Source organism: Leuciscus leuciscus, assembly GCF_965113295.1.
Source record: "Leuciscus leuciscus genome assembly, chromosome: 11".
NCBI classification, from domain to species: domain Eukaryota; kingdom Metazoa; phylum Chordata; class Actinopteri; order Cypriniformes; family Leuciscidae; genus Leuciscus; species Leuciscus leuciscus.
In genome coordinates, this window is record NC_138735.1 from 16,137,701 (window position 1) to 16,160,079 (window position 22,379).

The following is a 22,379-nucleotide window of genomic DNA, read 5'->3' on the forward strand; positions in this document are numbered from 1 at the left end:
TGTTCCAAGCCGATGGCTTTCTTCTGTAACTAATGAATTAATAGACACTAATATTTATTAAAACGGAATATATATTTATTAATTATAACTATTCAAAATAAATAAATAAATATTAATTAAAATAATATTTTTTAAATCTGTATTTTGAATGTGGCCAAAATGTGGCCTTCTTTGCTCTGACAATTTTTTTTACAGAATAATTAAATAATGTACATTTATATTTATCAAAAAATAATAGATGTTTATTAATTATAACTATTCATATTAATAAACAATTATTAATTAATTTAAAATTAAAAAGAGTAAAAAAAAAATGTTTATTGAAAGCAAGTCGTTCCAAACCCATGTGACTTTCTTCTGTGACAAAATAATACATTTATATTTATTAAAAATAACATATATTTATTAATTACAACTATTCATAATGAATAAATAAATCATTAATTAACAGATTAAAAAGAATACTAAAACCGAAAATAAAAAAAAACTGCAGCCTATCTTGAACGTCTGTCGAAAACCAGGTCGAAACCCATGTGACATAATGAATAACAGAATAATGAAATAATAGGTATTTATTATTTATTATCACTATGATTAATTAACATGTAACTACTAGTATTAATTTCTTAGAATAAAGAGACAATGTATGGGGTAGATTTTGGACTATCATACGATCAGAGCGTGTTCTCAAAACAGAAGCTCTCGTGTGTCACGTGACGGTGACGTAAGTCGCCCTGCGTTACTGTGCGCCACTGATGCAGGGGGATCCATCATGGCGTCGATGCAGGTAAGATCACAGCTGACATCTAACCCTGTTTAATCTATCAATCACTTCTTGATCAGTTGTCGAGTGTGTCGTCTATGATAGTGTAAATGGTGTTTTTTGGATACGCCTAATAAGAGGATCGAATATTGCTGTGTTATTTCTGAAATCATAACTTGTCCTCCTCGCTGTTCCTGAGCTGCCAGGGTGAGAATTATCGGTGCTTTCAAAGCAACAGCTGGCGAGCAGGACTCACATAAACTACTGATTTACCTCTAACACCGTGAATGTAATGAGTAGAATCAACGCTTTCTTACTAGAACTTTCATGTGTTTGCTATTTTAATTGCTTGAAATCATGATATCAATATCTAGTTTATTTTTACCCAGCCTTGCAAGGTTATTTGTGACTGTGCAGGACATATGAAGTTATATTTTCATTCAACTTGACTTAATATTATTCAGTATCACTGTTTTATGTTGAATAGAATATTGGCAATTACAAAAAAATAGGCCATGTTTGTTGCCACAGTTTTCAGTGGTTATTAGTGCTGTCAAATCGATGAATCGAATCTAACTTAAAAGTATACACACACAATATATATTTACAAACTTGTTTGATGCGATTAATCGATTTGACAGCACTAATATAATATAATCAAATTAATGTATTGAAACTGTGAATTATTATAGCTTAAAAAATTATATTATACTGTGATGTTGCAATGCTTGAATTGTGTGATTAATCGTATATGTCTATACGTAATAATATGTAATTATGACTTAGGCTAAATTGATTAATGTTTAATTTGAAGAGCTATTTTGGACTGATATATTCCTGGCATATTCTTTAGATTAAGAGGTTTTATTTCATTAAGAACTTCTGCTTTAGATTCTTTTTTTTTCTTTCCTTTGTTTGTTCAATACTTTCTTTCTCTCTATTTCTCAACAGAAAAGGTTACAGAAAGAACTGCTAGCCTTGCAGAATGATCCACCCCCTGGAATGACCCTAAATGAGAAGAGCGTACAGAACACCATCACACAGTAAGGCCAACGCTTCCCGACTCTTTGTTTAATCTTATACCCCTGTGTGTGATCACGCTGTACTTATTAACAGGCTAGATTTCTCAAGCCGCACTGTATCAGGGATCGTCATATTTAAAAGTGCAATATGACTCTTTGCATTACGCTATTGTTGTCTTGTCAGGCCTGGAAAACTCTCACCCATTGTGGGCATATTTTCTAAATTTTAAACAAAACATTTCCCATGTGGTGTCATTTGTAAGGCTGCTCTGTCCGATGTATAGTGATGTCTGCTCTCTCTGACTAATCAAAAATGAAAGCCCGAGAGGGTAGTATTGCTGTAACAAACCTTATTGACCTCTTTTTGGCTTGTGCATGGTCGTATTCGTGTCTAGGAATATATAGCAGTCTTTTGAGAAAAACTGTCACAAGACAAAAAAGGTACATCACATAGTTCCAGAAAGGATTACTTATCTGAATCTCAATATAACCAGTCTTGTGGTTTTCACATACACATACAGACTTCACATACAGTATGTGTTTATATCTTTCTGTGCTGCAGTAATGAGAATAAATGATTGACATAATTACTCGGTTTCAGAAAGCTAAACTTTGACAGCCAAGGGTTATAAATGTAATGTTTTCTTTTACTGAACTCTGGTCGGTATTACGGGAACATAATGTAATGTGGGTTAGCCTAGCATTTTTATTCAGCCGTGTAGCCTTGTCTTGGTTCGTGTCAAAGAAATGTCAGGTATGAGCTATAAGTTTAGCAGCTTGCCAAACGTGTTTGTCCTGACTAATTGGTGTAATTATGTTCACTGTTGTCCTTCAAGTTTTTTGGAGGATGTTCTCTGTGATGTCGATTTGATTTTAAGGCAGTTGTGATGGGTTGAAACATTCCCAACCAAATCCAACCTTTTTTTAAAGATGCATTTGAACAGTATTACCTGTAGCGATTTGATAACTCGTCTCATCATGGTTATACAATATAATTGCAAATATTTGAGACAACTCCAATAATTGTGCTGTTTAAATTTCAATCACATATTGGAGGGATGCTCCGATCGATCGGCCGCAGATCGGTATCGGCCGATAATCACGGTCTATGGGTGTATGCATCTCAATCAGCTCCCTAGTTCAGTAGTCAGGGCACTAATTAGGGCATCGGCCATTAAAGGGCTGTCTCAATCGCAAAATCCTTCCAGTGCACTGGAACATTCCCTAAAAAATCCCACAATGCATCTCACAAACCAGGGAGCATCAATGCTCACTATGCTCCCTTACCGGAAATTACGTCACATTTCTGAAGCGTCAAATCTAAAACGCACGAGCCAACTCAATTAATATAATGAATCGCAATAGAAGATTTGTCGAAAAGAACAGGAATTATGGTGGACTCCAGGTTTATTCTTGCCTATTTCTTGGGGAAATCTTGTTAAAGCCAAAATTTATTGAAGACATTTAATTCTGAATAAAATGTAGTGTCACATTCTTTGACAAGCAAACATTTACCACACGATCTAGATTTGAATTTTGTTCAAATACATGCTCTTTTTGATGTGTATAAACAAAAAAAGTGCTTCAAATGGTTATTCATATTTGCATTACTTTAACGACAAGACAAGGCGATGTAGCTGTTGTGGAAAAAACTAATAAATAATACCAGTCACAAGTGAGTTTTAAGCAAGGATTCAAGCAAGCATGTTTATTCTCATATGGAATAGAGTTCCAGAATTTTCAAGCCCGGTCACCCATAGAGCGCAAGCGAGTTGAGGGAACAACTAGTCCTGGTACCTGTCAAGATTCTAGCAGCTGATTTTTGGACATATTGCCATTTATTTAGGGTATTTTTCAAGGCCTGTGCAAGCAATGCATTTCAATAATCAATAGGGGAGAAAACAAATGTATTGATACATTTTTCTGCCACAGTAAATGATTACATGGGGTGCAATCTTGCAATATTTCTGAGATGAAAAAATGACTGGACATGAGGGACATTTTTTGAAACTCCGAGACAGAGCCATCAACATTAAGCATTAAAGATCTGGCTTTACGTAACTGGTGGGTTGAACCAATGATCATAACCTCTGTTTTATCTCTGTTAAGGCAAAGAAAATTGATTCATCCAAATTTTTTATCTCAGAAATGCAGTGTTCCAGAAAAACAACAGCCACATGATCACCCAGTTTTGAGTGAATGTAAATCTGGGTGTCATCTGCAGAGTGCAGACAAGTGAATCTTAAGTCCAAGATATCTAAGGAGCTGACCAACAAGAAAAATATACATGTTAAAAAGTAATGGACTCAGAGTCGACCCCTGGGGAACACCAAATTTGACTGAGATAATTTTGGACTTGTGCAAACTGCCTACTGTCTGAAAGGTACGACTAAAACCAGTTTAATGCAGTCTCAGAGATACCAAACACAGATTCCATACGAGTGAGTAATCTGGAATGATGGACAGTGTCAAAAGCCACACTGATGTCAAGAAGAATCAGAATTAACAGGCAGCCCAAGTCCGCAGCAATCAACATAGTTACCTTCACTTATGCTGTTTCAGTGATTGAAAACCCAGATTGAAGGGGCTCAAACTAATTATTTAGTGTAAGATGAGTATACAATTGGGATGGCACAGTTCACTCGAATTTTGGCTGAGAAGTGGAGATTAGAAATGGGACGATAATTATTGAAAATGTCCAAATCAACATCGTCTTTTTTGGTACAGGTGTAACGGCAGTCATTGTAAAAGCTGCTGGCACCACTCCAGAGCGTAGAGAGTCGTTTAAAATACTCAAAACAACAGAGCTTACAGAGGCAAAACATGCTTTAAACAAGCAAGTTAGTACATGATCAACTATTCAGGTGGCAGCCTTCATTTGTGAAACTTCTTTGCCCAGAGAGATCAAATCAAGTGTGGAGAATTTCTGAGAGCCGAATCAGCAGGGACAGAAGTAAATATTTATACAACTTTGAGCCTTATCAATCTTAGAGATGAGAAAATCATCACAGAGATTAGCAACGGGTTTTTTGGAAGACCTGTTACCTTTAAAGCTGTCTGTTAATGACTTGAAACAACTGTCTGGGATTACTTTGATTATTAACAATTATCAGCTAAACATATAATCTCTGCCTTTATATAGATTTAAGTGGTCCTTCCAAGCTTGGTGATGTACTTTATGGCAATGCCACCTCTGGTATAAAAATTATTTCAGAGTTTCCCATTATTAAATACAACTTGAGAGGGGGGTTCATGTCCAATTTCTGACTAGGAAATATTTCCTTGGCATTAAAACCCCTTAATCTAAAGAATATGCTCAAATATATCAGTCAGAAATAGCTTTTTAAATTAAAATTAAAAAGTCATATGAGACATTAATTCGAGCAATGGAATATCTCATTACAATATTTAAAATGTGAACAATTTGAAAATCATTATTTTTCAGATGTAGTCACAGTATCAGTGTACATCGATATAAGCGATATTGTCCAATCCTAGGGGAAAACTGTGAAATTACGTTCCACACACAGAGAAATTCGCTACACATTTGTACAGAATGGAAAGACCTGCACCAATCATTTTCGGTACAATTACACCCCTATATCTATAATAGCATCTTCTTTCATGTGAAGTAATGTTTCATGCAACTAAGGCAGAAATGTGAGCTCCTGTGCCGACGCAGCACTGATGGACCAGGAATATTTTCACTTTGCCTCCGGAATGTTCTCACTCTTCTGAAAACAAACTGCTGTTGTTGATATGATAATGCCGTGGCAGGAAAATGGCATTGTGGATGTCACTTTATCTGACGCTTGAGTTACTCTGTTCTGTTCTGACATTGATATTGCAAATTTAAATGTATGAGTGTACTAGGCGGGTGTGCTTCTACTAAATTAACTTGTGATTCATTCATTAAATATGGTTAAATCTGTTAATAATATATTTTTAAATGCATTTATATATTTATTTGTTACATTTTAGGCTAACATGTCAACATGAGAAATGATCTCATTATATAATGTAGTGCATTTCTGTTCCCAAAAACTGAAGTTCATTCTTTTAACCAAATTTATATCGCCCTCTGTGCCAGATGTTTCCTCCAGTGATATCAGGCCTTGTATGCTAGTAATCTCAGTGTGAAATGCTTTAGAGTGAAGGACACACATGTGAGCTGTGAGCACATATTATATCCCAGTGAGTCCCATGTGTTGAGTCAGGAAAATCACCTCCCTCTTTAGTTCTCTGTCTATTTTCACTCTCACTTAAATACCTTTGTTTCTAGGAAAGGACGGCTTGTTAAATTGCTCTCTGTAAGTTTATGATAGCCAAAATGACTGAAAATTGACTTGGGTCAAGGGTTTTCTGCCAGAAAGAGCCATCATTTGTTTGACCTCTGATATAGTGGCGCTTCCCTTATTGTTTAGTTCAGGATATTTAATGGTTGTCTTGTCTTTCATTGCTCATTATTTTGCTACTTCCTGTCTCTCTCTTTTTATGGCTGAAGTTATGGCTGGTAGTAGAGTAGTCATTTTTTCTCTCTCTCAGTAGTTTCTACTTTGTTTGCAATATAATAAAAAATATAATGAATTCATTTTACATTATAAGTGATTTATCAAAGTGTGTGTGTGAGAGAGAGAGAGATTTTCAATTTGTGAACATAGAGCAGGATAGAGTACAAGGGAGAGGAAACAGTCAATGATTGATCAGAGATGCATCATAAGAAGGGAGACGGATGGTATCAAATACAGCATTTTACATTACAGAATGTATGCCATGTGATACTGTAAACAGATTACCATGGTGGAGACTTCCACATTACTGTAACTCACCCTTATACAGGTCAACTGCAGTATAGATTCAGTCATGTGGCACAGTGAGAACATTAACTGTATTGCCAGCAAACTCTGTTCTAGCACAAAACCTCATGACAGTTTCATAACTTCATCACACCTTTTGATAACACACTGAATAGATACAATTACAAACATGGATTTTATGTTACGTAAGTTAGGTAATGGTGTTTTCTATTGCGGCATCTGATCCTGTAGCCTGTATTACTGTAATTATTTCAGCAACTAGTGTGATATGTATTTTGCTTTGTTTGCTATTAAAATAACTGATTGTTAAAAGTACTAAATTGAAGGAAGATCATACTGTTGTGTTTTGGTGATTAAACCAAATGTTCTCATTACATATTGCAATAATCTTGTGTTTGAAACAATAGTTATGTGGACTGAAATGTGTATAACAAGCATGGAATCAGGTTTTGAAAGAATGACTTGCTGTGTTACAAGTGTAATCAGTTTGGATTTTTGTAGTAAGAGTTTTGAAAATGTACACCTAAAGTACCAAAGCGAATAAAATAATAATAATGTCTTTCTGTTTCTCTTTACAGATGGATTGTGGATATGGAAGGAGCATCTGGTACTCTTTATGAAGGGGAGAAATTTCAGCTTCTATTTAAATTTAGTGGTCGTTATCCCTTTGACTCGCCTCAGGTAATTCAAAATATTTTTTATTAACTTTATTTAATTCTAAGCTTTAAGCTTTCAGTTAACAAAAATACTTTTAATAATTTTAGTTTTAGACAACAGTAACACTGGTTTTCCATCTACCATTTTATTATATTTCTGTATGTAGGCAGAGACAAATCATTTACACAAGTGCGATCGCTCATCCTCCATTTGCTTACACTCAACAACAATCACTCACAGTAGGCGGATCACATGTACCTGCTCATTTGCATAAAATCACATTTTGTGCATTGCTATACTCACTTTAATATTCATTTGTAGTAGCTAAGTGCACATTATACTGTCAACTAAAGTCTATTTTGAACCTACAACAGTAAAATAATAGGATCAATCTGCACAAGATTGAGCTTGTAGACTGCGGATTTAAAGGCCAACTTTGAGGGTATTAGCACTGATCTTATTTTACATATCAGTCCCACTATAAATAACAGACTGGTATAGACCAAATTAGATAAACAAGCTCACACGCCACTTTAGAGTTAAGAACTGCATGACTCTATGGAGGCAGGGACTGTTATAGTCGAAAAAATGCATTAGAACTAGTGACAGAAATGCTGTTGATGGTTTAGAGCTGATACAAAGTCTAAATGGAGCAAAGGTAAGTGTATGCCTTAGTGTATATTCTTAGTCAAATGACTTTTACATGTGATAAAGGAAGGAAGCACTTAAGATTAAAAGTGACTCAACCTTTTTGTTGCTGAAGTAGCCCTAGCAGAGTTTGTGTGCATTAATCACGAGCGCTCTATGCTTTTCCGTATGTAAGTCCGGATCTGGCGCCGGCTTCTCATTCAGCCGGCTGTCTCTGTCTCCACGTCCTAATCTAGCGGCCTCATGCCAATTGTGAGGACTAAGCACTGGCTTATGATTTAAAGGGATAGTTCACCCCAAAATTAACATTCTGTCATCATTTGCTCGTCCTTGTGTTGTACCAAATCCAAATGACTTTCTTTGTTATGTGGAACACAAAAGGAGAAGTTTTGAAGAATGTCCATGCTGCTCTTTTCCATAAAGTGAATGTGGACTGAAGCTCTCAAGCTCTGAAAAGGACAAAAATCACCATAAAAGCATCATAAAATTATAGTCTAAACTAAATGCACTAAATTTCAAGTCCTCTGAATTTATATAATTTCATCAAATACGAGACATTTTAAATTCTGCTGTAAAGCTGCTGTACAGAAGACAATAGTGTGATCATTCAGCTGAAGTCTGAGTTTCAGTGTTAGTTCAGTTCAATGACTGTGTAAAGTTCATTATGAAATTAGTTTAATTCACCTGTAAGCAGAAGACTGACTCACTTTGAGTCAGTTCAATGTTAATTCAGTTTAGTTCAATAACTTGTCGATGTTGCAAAATTTGTCAGTTACGGGTACGAGGCAGCTCTGCAGAAAACTGGTGTCATCATCGTTCAAGTTTTCTTCAAGTGTCTCTCAGATGGTCACCATTTATTTTCATTGTATTGAAAAGAGCAGCTTGGAGCAAGGCAAGCACACATGGTCATATGGTGTACCTGTACCATATTGAAAGATTTTTTTTATTGTGTTTATGTTGTGTTTTGACAGGTAATGTTCACAGGAGACAATATACCTGTCCATCCCCATGTTTATAGCAATGGCCACATCTGCCTGTCCATCTTAACGGAGGATTGGTCTCCAGCTCTTTCAGTGCAGTCTGTTTGTCTTAGCATTATTAGCATGCTGTCTAGCTGCAAAGAGAAGGTAAGTGTGAGCGTCACAATGCAATAGATTTCTTGATGTGTACTAGAGCTGCACAATTCTGGATAAATTGAGACCCACAGTTTAAAATAGAGATCATGGTTCTCCCACTTTTCTGGCAAAATGTTAAAACAGTTCTATATGGTATGAATGCGTGTAGTATAAATGAAATTCGGACATACTACACCCGCCATGTTGTCACTGTCATGTGACTTACGGCTACAGTTGTGATGCTTCACCTTTTTTCACAAGTCCTCTCCCGTGGCCTCATGGGATAGTGAAGTGTCCATTGAATGCACTCTTCAGAACCTGCCGGAAGTAGTAGGTCATCCAGGGACTTTTCACCTACTGTTTTTTTTTATTAATACTACGAATTCGGACATACTTCTACTACTTTTTTTTGCCTACCATATAGGATGGGAGCATATTCAGACGCAGCGGGCGCTTTTGAACGAATCTCTTGAATGAATGTTCACTTGTCGCCATCTACAGGTGTAATATAATTGATACAATCTTTATTTGAATCATCAAATTATTTTCATAAGGTGGTTTCCTCTATTTTGATCACTAACGTAGATATCAGTGTTTATATCCAAACTATAGACCTTTATCCCAGTACTTCTGTGATCATTTAAATTATTGTAACACAGAAATAATGATACTGTCTGGTTGAAAAGCCCGTTTGAGACGCTGTTTCATACCTACACAAATGCTGTCTCTGGATCAGCGGAAGTGCCAACAGAGATTTGAATGTTCGCTGTGATCGTACTCGTCAAATGTTTAATAGACATAGCCGAATCGTTGTCATTTAGGAGTAAGATCATGTGGGTGTTTAGATCGAGATTGCGATCTTTTAGATTTTGGTTATTGTACCTCTTTGTATTCTAAAGTTACAGTGCAGATGAATGTGTAAATATGGCACACTTAGATTCTAATATGGGACATATTAGACAGATATGTTAGTAAGACATTAACCGCATCCCACAGATATATTTGGTGCCTTTCTGAATCAATGGCTTACTTATTATAGTACTTGCTTAAATGTGTCTTAACGCTGACTTTTTGACAGGTTGACCTTAGTGACAGTATTGGAAAACACATTTATAATCTGTTCAATTTACACCCACTTATTCAACATTAATGACATTTTCTTGACAAAATGTAAAAGAAACTCCAAAAAGCTTAAAAGCTTCATACATTTGCATTGATTTTTGCAAACATTGTCTCTGTAAACTAGTTTAATATATGTAGTTACACTACCGTTCAAAAGGAGAATTTTTTTTTTTTTTTTTTTTTTGTGTGTGTGAAATGAATACATTTATAATGCAAGGATGCATTAAATTAATTAAAAGTGACAGTAAAGACATTTATAAAGTTGCGAATGTTTTCCATTTTAAATAAATGCTGTTCTTTTGAACTTTTTTTTTTATTCATTAAAGAATCATGAGAAAAATGTAGCACAATTTCCACAAAGTGATTAAGCAGCAAAACTGTTTTCAAACATTGATAATAATCAGAAATCTTTCTTGAACACCAAATCAGCATATTAGAATGATTTCTGAAGGATCACGGGACACTAAAGACTGAAGTAATAATGCTGAAATTTTACCTTTTGGGAGTAAATCACATTTTAAAATACATTTAAAATATAAAAAGTAATTTTTAAAAAACATATCACAATATTACTGTTTTTACTGTATTTTTGATCAAATACTGTAAATGCAGCTTTAGTGAGCATAAGAGACCACTTTTAAAAACATTTAAAAAACATGTCGTCCCCAAACTTGAACGGTAGTTTATATAAAAATATATTTATTATAATTATTATTATTTGTATTTATTTATTTATGCTTTTTTCTTTACAGAGGCGGCCACCTGATAACTCCTTTTATGTACGGACATGTAATAAGAATCCAAAGAAGACAAAATGGTGGTATCATGGTAAGAACTAATGTTTTATTTGAAAATTGATAAAACATTTCTAGTGGAAATGCATTTTAAATGTATTTAAAATATGCCTTTTTTTCACAGATGATACCTGTTAATATGAACTTTCTAGAACTTCCGGAGGGAAGAAGTCCTACTGACCTATAAAAGCACTTTTTTAAAATCATATGGTCTCTGAACTTTAACCTTGGACTCAAACTCAAGCATGGACTCAGACCACAAACATGGGAGATGATGTCAGCTGTGTTACCGGTAACCAGTTGGATGCATGTTTAGGGGGAAAAACAAATGGAAGAATGGAAATAAATTTGAGAGAGGATGGAAACGGACCCATCGTTTGTTTGGTGTGGAGAAATTTATCCAGGAAGAATGAATTTTTTTTTTTCAATATTGAGATTATTGTTGTCTTGAATCACACATGTTCCTGTTCTGTTTTGTCATTGGTATATTTTAAGGTTCATGTGTCACGTGCAATAACAAGAATGGGTGCATATCAGGGCCAATAATGAGAAATCCAAATCATATTGTAGAAATCCAAAACAAATCTGGAAAAGATTGTAATGTCCCTTTGATTTTTCTCTTTCCTTTTATTCCTACTGAAATTATATGCACTGTGAAACAATCTAAGAAAAGAACAGTTTATTGTTATGCAGACATGCAGTTCTAATGATGGCGAGCCACTCCAGCAGGGAGAATTTGGATGCTCCACTGTAAATAGTTTAATTTAAGAACGGGACAGTTTTATCTCATTCCTCTCCAGTTCTGACATCACTGCAAATGGCGGTTTCATTGTCACTTATGCTTGTTTGGGACTATATTTGGTCTGTATGAGCATTAGAACCAACCTTGACCATCCATGAACTCATATTTACCTCTACCAAGTCATATGGGATGGAACCAGTGTTCTGTGTAGTTTTGGCATTAAAGCTAAGCTAGGTAACCCAATATATTGAATGTTGGCAAGAATGTTCTGTATTCTTATTTGTATAAAATGTTTTGTATTGAGATGTAAGCTCAAATCTCTTTAAACTATTCCATCTTAAAAGTTTTCTTCCTTGTTTTCTTCCACATATTTTTTGTCATGCTTTTACTTTTCTGTGCAAGTAATGAAAAAAAAAAAAAAGAGTAGAAGAATGGCAGTATGTTTGGGAGTGTATGTCTTATTTAATTCTGGGTACTTTATTCCCTGTAACCTCAGATGGTTTGGAAGTTATTGTGGTTTGTATATTCTCAAGATGTTGATTATCCTGGTCATACTTGTCTGGCTCAGGTCAATTTTTTTTAAGGAAAAAAAAATCACAAATATTCCTAAATATTTTCCATTCGATTATATTTTCCCTTAAAGGACTGTTACATAGTTGAATAAAAATGTATGCATAATATTACTCTTAAAAGTGATATTAACTAAACTGGCAGCATGGTCTACATGTAGATAGACAAATGAAATAAATGCAGAGCACATATTTGATAATGTTTGGATCCTGCACTTTTTCCACAAATTATTTCTCCAAAAATTAGTGTTACTAGGGTCAAAGATTATCAGTAGTTTGGCATTTGTCATCTGGAATAATAATAATAAGGAAAATCTTTTGTCCCCAACAGTTATATATGTCTGATGTACAATATCTGATGTTAATGTTTTATTTCACACTATTGATTAACTTCATACACTCCAAAGATGTATTTTTTAGCCATTTATTCAGAAATACTTGAATATTCCAAACCTGGTTGGCTTGTCTTCTTTTCCATTGTCTGTGATACTTCCAAGGGAATGTGTTGGAGTAGAAAAAAATGGAGATGGCCATGATTCTTCCCTCTGCACACAATATCAGGATACTTTATTTTGTGTTACACATGTAGTTGTCCTTACTACTGAAAGAAAATGTGTGACAACAGGGCTAAACTTGAATGTGTGATTGGTGGTTGAGAATTATATTGGTATTATATTGGACACCTGTCATCATTTGAAAGGAAGCCAATAAGTGTACACGGTTAAGTAGACTTGGGTATCTAAACCTTTTTTTTTTTTTTTGTTAATGAAGGGTTCTAATAAAATTTTGGGTTGCAAGTTATAAGATGTAATATGAGTTATTGTTTTTCTTCTTTTTTGGTATGTACAAATTATGTAAGTTGTGCCTGTTCATTTAAAAATAAAAATACAGGTTTTGAGTGAGTCTTTATCATTTACTCTCTGCATAACCACAGTGGTTCACTTTTATATGTACAGTATATATATATTTACAAAATATAACTGTACTTGCCTGACTGTATTGTGCCAACTTCGCCAAGTGTAAAGTTTGGTGGAGGGGGGATTATGGTGTGGGGTTGTTTTTCAGGGGTTGGGTTTGGCCCTTTAGTTACAGTGAAAGGAACTCTTAATGCTTCAGCATACCAAGACATTTTGGACAATTTCATGCTCCCAACTTTGTCGGAACAGGGGATTTGGGGATGGCCCCTTCCTGTTCCAACATGACTGCGCACCAGTGCACAAAGCAAGGTCCATAAATTGATGAGCGAGTTTGGTGTGGAGGAACTTGACTGGCCTCCTCAGAGTCCAGATAGAACACCTTTGGGATGAATTAGAACGGAGACTGCGAGCCAGGCCTTCTCGTCCAACATCAGTGCCTGACCTCACAAATGCACTTCTAGAAGAAAAATTCCCATGAAAACACACTCCAAAACCTTGTGGAAAGCCTTCCCAGAATAGTTGAAGCTGTTATAGCTGCAAAGGGTGGGCCAACTCCATATTAAACCATATATATATAAAAAATATATATATATAATGCATGTTTATATACTGTATATGTACTTGTATGTATGTATATATACAGTATACTGTGTGTGTATGCATGTATCCAATCCAGCACTTCATCACAACTTCTGCTGGATTCGTCAACCATAACTCCATCTTGGACAGCCAGGAACCTTGGAGTTGTGATTGATGATCAGTTAAACTTCACAGACCACATTGCTAGAACTGCCCCATCCTGCAGATTTGCCTTATACAACATATTAAGGAGGATCAGGCAGGCCCTTCCTATCGGAGCATGCTACACAACTCCTTGTCCAAGCTCTTGTTCTATCCAGACTGGACTATTGTAAATGCTCTCTTAGCAGTCCTTCCAGCATCAACTGTCAGACCACTGAAACTGATCCAGAATGCTGCTGCAAGAGTGGTCTTTAACACACATCACACCTCTCCACATAAAATTGCACTGCAGTGTAAATTAGACTAATGTAAATAATAGGATTGAATGAACTCAAATAATATAAGTGTGATTGACCTAGTGAAATGAAGTTGATAAAATGTGATAATTATGACCGCCGCTAGCGTAGCTAGCGAAAGCGGTCATATAGGGATTGTCAAAGTTGTTTTTTTTGTCATCTACTGAATTTTTTCGTCAACGATACCAGGGACACCGAAACACCGGGGAACATGAAATTTGGTGGGCATGTAGCCCCACTAGACTTTTACGGAAAAATTTCGTTTGGTCCCCGGGGGCCACTCCCCCCCCCCCCCCCCCCGCGCTGGGCCCCCCCAAACCCAAAAAATGCAGTTTTTCCTAAATAACTACCTGAACCGTGGCACCGAGGATGAAGACATTTTTATGGTATGTTGGTCTTAAGGGCCCACATCAACCTAGCCCATAATCACTCATTTGTGATTTGCGCCCCTCCCATAAAAAATGAAAATGCAATACTATTCTGCTTTAATCGCCCCTATCTTCCGTTGAGATGTTCAGAACTGCACCATATTTCATGTGTATGATTAACTTGACATCCTCTGGGGGTATGCTAAGTTTCGTAGAATTTCATCCATGGGGGGGTATAAAATAAATTCATTTATGTGCACATTTAGTGACTGTACACTCATCGGCCTGTAGATGGTGGTGTTGAGCGAAGGGTTGCTGGTTTAGGATGATACTGTCACACACACACATGCAGGAATACAAACAAACGCAAGCATGCACACACACTGACATCCACACGCACAGACACACACATACAAATCCACATGCACAGACACACACACACAAACAAACACGCGCACACACATGTACGCACGCATACATACACGCACACACACACACACACACACTACTACTTTTTTTAGGTATATACATAAACACGCAATACAGCCAAATTGCTCCACGTCATTTATTTTTGTGGAAAGCCAGTGCAGGCGGTCATATTTTGTACCGCCATGCGGTACATCTAGTTTAAGTTGAGAAAACAACATTTTTTAGGTGTTACCAATTGCCGTTCACATCAAATTCAAGGTAATGTTTGCAGAACAGAACAACCACTGGCTCTTTGCCCCTATATCTAAACTCATTACTTCAGTTCAGACCAACGTGCCATCCAGAAGCTTGCGTTCATCCCAAAGAGGCACAAAATCTTCACAGACCTTTACCTGGACTGTTCCAAGCTGGTGGAATGATCTGCCTAACTCAACCCGAGCTGCTGAGTCTTTAGCCATCCTCAAGATTAGACACATCTCTTTTGCCAACATTTGCCAATATATTAAATGGCGTTTAAAATAAAATAAAAATCATTGTCTATATAGAACTCTTAAATCATTTATTAAACAGAAATCTTTTGTAACATTATACATGTTTTCATTGTCACTTTTAATCAATTCAAAACACACACACCGTATTAAACAAGTTTTAAAAAGTCATGAGTGTGGTATTTAAATGTACAGAGCCTGAATTCATCCCTAGTCGGTATCAGGAAGCCGGGCTGTACCATCTGTGCGACAGGGGAGGGGTGCACTCTTTTCGCTGTCCTCAAAGAATTAAATACAAAATTGACCGAAACTGTGCTAATTATAAGCTTAAACACATACAATTCACAAAGTAGTGCTGTGCCGTCGTCATATTTGTCTCATTTCTGGAAAAAAACGTGTTGTTAATATGTTGGTTCGGTCTTGGTACCATCAGTTCTCTTTAGTGTTTGCCAATGTTGGAGGTGTAACTGGGGTCTGGCCCTGGACGAAGGTAAACTATTATTATTGAATGCGTTATGGTTTGAAGAAGCGATGAATTCAGAATTCCACTTGAAACTACGCTCTGTCGTTTGGTTGTTTAGCGGCAGCTCAGGCAGTGTGCATCGATGAGATGTGAGGGGTATTTAGTCGTTCAGCCATGATGTCTGCACATTCCCAGCTGAGTTCAGACCGGTGGCCTGTGTGCTGGAAAGGAAGGTTGTGTTTCAAAACCCAGATTAGGGTTTGAGACAGCCCTAGCCTAGTTTATGTTACTGTTTAAGAAAATATAACACATCCTAGCATCGTGTCTTGTTAATTATAACAGACCTTTGAAAATGACAACATCAGTGAGTGCATATAGTGACAACTGGGAAGAGAGTGACCTCACTTTTGAGAGTCAGGTTTACAAAGAAAGCTGTCTTCTGATTCTCTGCTCTAATAATGTCCTGGATCAGGATGGATCCTAGTGGTCAAATGTCACTCCACTGTCTTGATGCTGACTTGCTTCCAGTCCGTCATTTGTCACACTGGGTTTGTTTGTTTAAGGATGGATGTCATGCAGTGAAAGCATTTGATGTTATTGTAGTGTGAAGATGTATAGTACATTATGGAAATATACGGGGCTCTTTAAAGGGTGATTTCCTAAGCTTGTGGAAGTTATACAAATAGTAAAGATTATTGTGAAAGTCACTGATATTTATTTAGTAAATATATGTTTTCCTAGCACACCTAGGCTAGGTCTTTTCATTAATTTATAAACTTTTTCTTTTCTTTTTCTTTTTCATTTTCATTATTAGCATTTTCATTCATAATTGTTTCTGGAGCCGATAGTATATCCACCATATTTCTCTTAAATACAGAAGTGTTACTTTAGTATTATTTTGCTATTAGTATTTATTCATCTTTTTTTAATTAGCCTTTATTTAGGCTATATATTTTAAGTTAGCATTTTAATGTCAGTTTAAAGGGTTAGGCTAGGTCACCCAGAAATGAAAATTCTGTCATCATTTGCTCTAGGTTGTTCCAAACATGTATGAATTTCTTTCTTCTGCTGAACACAAATGAAGATCTTTTTGATGAAATCTGAGAGCTTTCTGTCCCTCTATTTATAGCTACACAACTGACACTTTGACGCTTCAAAACGTTCATAAACAGATTGTTAAACTAATCCTTATGAATTGAGCGGTTTAGTTTAAATTTTCTGAAGAGACTCGATTGCTTTATATGATGAACAGATTTTAATTTAGGTTAACTATTTTATTCACATATAAACATTGATCAGCGAACAAAAACAGAAGCTCAACTGAACACTGCGTAACACGAGAATGAACCTCATTGGTTCTTGCTGAAGCTCAAACGTGCTGCGTAACACGAGAATGAACCTCATTGGTTCTTGCTAAAGCTCAAACGTGCTGCGTAACACGAGAATGAACCTCATTGGTTCTTGCTGAAGCTCAAACGTGCTGCGTAACACGAGAATGAACCTCATTGGTTCTTGCTAAAGCTCAAACGTGCTGCGTAACACGAGAATGAACCTCATTGGTTCTTGCTGAAGCTCAAACGTGCTGCGTAACACGAGAATGAACCTCATTGGTTCTTGCTAAAGCTCAAACGTGCTGCGTAACACGAGAATGAACCTCATTGGTTCTTGCTGAAGCTCAAACATGCTGCGTAACACGAGAATGAACCTCATTGGTTCTTGCTGAAGCTCAAACATGCTGCGTAACACGAGAATTAACCTCATTGGTTCTCACCAGTGGTGTGAAGTAACGAATTACAAAAACTCACGTTACTGTAATTATTGGCAAAAATTTTTTTTTTTCAGAAATTGTACTTTTTTGAGTAGTTTAAAAATTGTGTCATTTTACTTTTACTTGAGTACATTTTAAGTGATTTATCGGTACTCCTACTCCGGTACTTTCCTTCTGTTTGTGGTCGTTACTCGTTACATCTCTCCATCGTGCTTGACATGCAGGAGTCACTTGGAGAAGTCGGCAGCTTGTTGCACGTGGTGCGCACTGTGAAGGTGCGTTGGGGGACACTCTAAAACTGTAGAAAAACACCTTCTGTATAATCACAGACCCAGTATACAGTGCACCTTATGAACCATGGCGTTAACTTGAACTGCATTTCTGTCAAAGCGTGACTACAGCTTGATAATAAACAAACAATTTTGATTGATCCATTTCATACAATCCGCCTTCATTTAGCAAGTGCACTTGTGCAAACATTTTTTTCAAGTTCAACATGTTGTTGTTGTTGTGGATGCTAGTGATAAAACAGCTTCGCCGAGACTACAAAGAGATATGCATTTGTTTGTGTGTGTTTCTTTTGTAAAAGTTTCCCCGGATATACTTCCCTATTTAATGCACAATTGTCCTTACAAATTATATTATCAGCATTACAATTTGAGTAATGCTGTGTAAAATGTAAGGGATGATGCCACCCTTCAAGAACAATGGGCATTTACATTTAAATTGTAACATATTTAATGGCATGGAATTACAGTGTAAGAGCCTTTTTCAGTGAATCAGGTGAGGTAAACTGATAATATTAGTGATTTCACTTTTCTTTATCAAAACACAAAAACTGGTACCGTTTTGGAGAGAAATTGGGTCGTTTTTTATCTCTCTATTTAACCCATCTCATGATGTGTGATGCTGATAATTTTTTCAAACAATATGATTTAAATGGTGATGAGTAAACTGTTTTGATGCATTTTAAAAAGATGGTAGATATATATTCTCCAATCTTTCTGACAAAGAACAAAAGATAGTGTGAATTACGGTATGTACAATGTTTTTTTTTTTACTTTATTAATTGTAGTGCATAGTGTTTATTATAAGCGGGTAGAATCCGCAGCTCAGTACTCACCAACTGTGGCTGCCGTCGCATCATCCAAGTGGATGCTGCACACTGGTGGTGGTTGAGGAGAGATCCCCTGATATGATTGTAAAGCGCTTTGGGTGTACAGTAGTACATATGAAAGCGCTATATAAATTCCTCATTCATTCATTCATTCATTCATTCATTCATTCATTCATTCATTCATTCATTCATTCATTCATTCATTCATTCATTCATTCACTACTCACTACTCATGAGTACTTTTAAATAAGCTACTTTTTTAATCTTACTCAAGTAGTTTTTTGGACAACTACTTTTTACTCATTTTTTGGAATGTAATGGTACTTTTACTTGAGTTTGTTTTTTCAGTACTCTTTCCACCACTGGTTCTCACACGTCAAGTGAACCTGCTTGAGCTTCCGTTTACCACAACTGATGAGTGAGCAGACAAATGTTTATATGTTTATAAGTTCAGTGACTGAACTTATAAACATATAAACATTTGTCTGCTCACTCATCAGTTGTGGTAAACGGAAGCTCAAGTCTGTTCATAATATAAAGCGATCGTGTCTCTTTAGAAAATTTAGGACTAAACCGCTCGATTTATATGGATTAGTTTTACGTTCTCTTTTTGATAACTTTTTGAAGTGTCAAAGTGTCAGTTGCGTAGCTATCTACTGTATGGAGGGACAGAAAGCTCTCAGATTTCATCAAAAAGATCTTCATTTGTGTGCCGAAGATGAACGAAAGTCTTACGGGTTTGGAACGACATGAGGGTGAGTAATTACTGACAGAATTTACATTTTTGGATGAACTAACCCTATAAGGCTTAGTAATTTTATGTAAATTTTCTGTTTAGCTTTAATTTATTAAGTTTTTCATGTTATATTTAATTTCTGCTTTGTCAATGACAAAGATGCTTTTTAATAGTTGTAGTCTTAGTTTTAGTTAACAATAACACTGAAATAGTCACATTTTACAATGATCGTATCCATTTTAGTAGTTGTTCAGTTTGAATACACCCCTATGAATTGAAAGTCATGTTGATAGTTTCTGAGCCACTTTTCTTCACCAAAGCAGTGATTGTCACTGCAATCCCTTTGTTTGACATCTACTTAGACATAATACTGATCTGACAGCCTGCCAATACATGAGTTATTGTCTGACGGAGTTAACTTTGAGTTAAAGAAGATACAGCCTTGTTTGTTTAAAAAAAATAGTGTGCTTGGCTTATCCAGTTTGAAATTATTTAATTGCCTTGTCCACGTCTGCCCTATAATGGACTGGAAAGGGCTTTTGACTTGCAACCTACAATACTACAGTCGACATAGTTGATGTTGAGAAAGATTGTTTCATGTTAAATCATGTTGTTTTAACAGCGATAGAGCATGGCTCAAGTGAAAGTGCAGACCTCAGCCCCCTTGTCTGGACCTGGCCTGACCGCCGTGGTGCCCGCTGTGGCCATGCCCAGCCCAGGAGCTCTGGGTCTGCAGCCCACCATCAATGGCACAGTGCCAGCCACAATGCCCACCTGCCCCAGCCCTGCCTCTGGCTTTGTGGACTCCACTGTACCATCCAGCCCAACAGGTACCAGGATGCTGAGTGCAAACAAATCTGATGCGTTTTGCCTGTTTAGTCAAAGTACCTTTAAAGGCCCCGATATACTCACGGCAAAGTTCTTTTTCATTCTTAGCTTAGGGGTACAACCAAATATGAAATACGTGGGCAGCGATATGCTGTAAGCGAATATCCCGACGCCGCCCACACTGCTGAGAACAACTTTTAGATTAATATGCCTTCGTGCTTTCCTCTCGATAACAAAATAAACGCACAAAGTTAGAAGCAAGCAGTTTAAAAAAAGAAAGCATAGGATCAAATCACCTTGGATATGTTTGCACGCGCTTTGCAATTCGGCACTCCAGTAAAGTCATGTCACGTTTATCTATATAGCACTTTATACAATAGATTGCTTAAAAGCACGAAGTTTTACTGTAGTAAACATGAAAAACAGTGTCAGTGTCTCATTTAATCAGAAGTAAAACTTCATTTTCTACTATAAAGCGACTCTCCAGCATGTTCGTGTTTGTACCCGTGGACGTCTGATCTCTATGGACTCAACAGAGCAAATAAACCAGAGAAGATCTCCATGTGAAAGAAGGCAGAGCCTCAGCACACCTACCTATTACGTAATTGCCACGGACCAATGGGAGTTCGAAGGTGTTTACCAGCCAGAGTGAACTTTTCCGGAAAGTTAGCTTTGGCAAGCTGTTTCGAACTTCGTTTTGGCCTGATTTTGTTCGAAATCACGTCATATCAGATTGTTCTTCGATTCCGCTTGAAGAATATCGGGGCCTTTAAAGGGTTAGTTCACTTCATAATAAAAATGTCCTTATAATTTACTCATCCCCATGTCATCCAATATGTTCATGTCTTTCTTTCTTCAGTCGAAAATAAATGAAGGTTTTTGAGGAAAACATTCAAGGATTTTTCTCCATATAGTGGACTTCAACGGGAGCCAACAGGTTGAATGTCCAAATTGCAGTTTCAATGCAGCTTCAAAGGGCTTTACACGATCCCAGCCGAGGAATAAGGGTGTTATCTGGCAAAACGATCAGTCATTTTCTAATTTAAAAAAAATATATATACTTTTTAACCACATGTGCTCGTCTTGCACGTCCACGACTTCATGCATTACATAATCATGTTGGAAAGGTCAGGGGGTAACCTGACGTAGGCGGAATATGTAGGGTAGGGCGAAAAACTCCATCTCATTTTCTCCTCCAACTTCAAAATCTTCCGACATCAGTGTTTTTCCCTTTTTTTTTTTTTTTTTTTGTAAAGGCCGTTTGACTTAGTCTTTGCACGTTTGCTTTGTAAACACTAGGTCGGTACTTCCGCCTACGTCACGCGTGACCTTTCAATGTGTTGTGGCGCTTCACAGCTAGTGCAAGACATATTTTACATAATACAAAAAGTATATAAATGTTTTTTTTTTTTTTTTGAAAATGATAGATCGTTTCGCTAGATAAGACCCTTATTCCTCGCCTGGGATCATGTAGAGCCCTTTGAAGCTGCATTGAAACTGCAATTTGGACCTTCAACCCATTGGTTCCCATTGAAGTCCACTATATGGAGAAAAATCCTGGAATGTTTTCCTCAAAAAACCTGACATGAACATCTTGGATGATGTGGGGGTGAGTAAATTATCAGGACACTTTAATTCTGAAGTGAACTAATCCTTTAAGGCAAGTCATTTCACTCGGCAGCCATCTTTGAAACGCCTCTCGGGCAGCAATTTCTGTCATGCAAGTATAACTCCTATCTCTTTGAATGGGGAAACATCTGATTTTCAAAAGCTGTTTGTTCACCAAGCTTATGATTAAATTTTATATTTGAAATCACCTATGAAATCTTTTTTGTTTAGAAATTTTGTTTCTAAACGCTCATATTTATTTGTAACATTATAAATCCCTTACACTTTACATCAGGCATCCTTGCAGAAGAAAAGTATTAATTTCTAAAATCTTACTGACTCCAAACTTTTGAACCATAGTGTACCTTTGG

At 36.5% G+C, this 22,379-nt stretch overlaps 2 protein-coding genes and 1 long non-coding RNA gene across 5 annotated transcripts in view; 2 read left to right on the plus strand and 1 right to left on the minus strand.

Annotated features, from left to right (window-relative positions):
- The first annotated feature begins 702 nt into the window (after nt 1-702).
- On the plus strand, nt 703-13,147 carry ube2wb (ubiquitin conjugating enzyme E2 Wb). Of its 2 annotated transcripts, XM_082183628.1 has the most exons (6): nt 705-787; nt 1,715-1,806; nt 7,181-7,283; nt 8,879-9,034; nt 10,897-10,972; nt 11,063-13,147. In XM_082183628.1, the coding sequence occupies exons 1-6, from the start codon at nt 773-775 to the stop codon at nt 11,074-11,076; spliced, it is 456 nt and encodes a 151-aa protein (XP_082039754.1). In that variant the 5' UTR covers nt 705-772; the 3' UTR covers nt 11,077-13,147. The 2 variants fall into 2 exon arrangements, with proteins under 2 accessions (XP_082039755.1, XP_082039754.1); XM_082183629.1 differs by lacking the exons at nt 10,897-10,972; nt 11,063-13,147 and adding an exon at nt 9,107-10,878 and having other exon boundaries at nt 703-787; nt 8,879-9,071.
- Nucleotides 13,148-15,824: 2,677 nt separating this feature from the next.
- The window catches only part of stau2 (staufen double-stranded RNA binding protein 2), a 125,380-nt gene continuing 118,825 nt past the window's right edge, over nt 15,825-22,379 (plus strand). For both annotated transcript variants that reach the window (XM_082184871.1, XM_082184872.1), the window contains exons 1-2: nt 15,825-15,978; nt 20,195-20,402. In XM_082184871.1, the coding sequence (XP_082040997.1) occupies nt 20,204-20,402 (199 nt within the window). In that variant the 5' untranslated portion in view covers nt 15,825-15,978; nt 20,195-20,203. The remainder of the gene's footprint in view (nt 15,979-20,194; nt 20,403-22,379) is intronic.
- LOC309509925 lies at nt 17,795-19,261 on the minus strand. The gene is made up of 2 exons (XR_014210119.1): nt 19,060-19,261; nt 17,795-18,845 (listed from the first exon to the last, which is right to left on the minus strand). It is a non-coding gene; the product is annotated as an uncharacterized lncRNA (long non-coding RNA).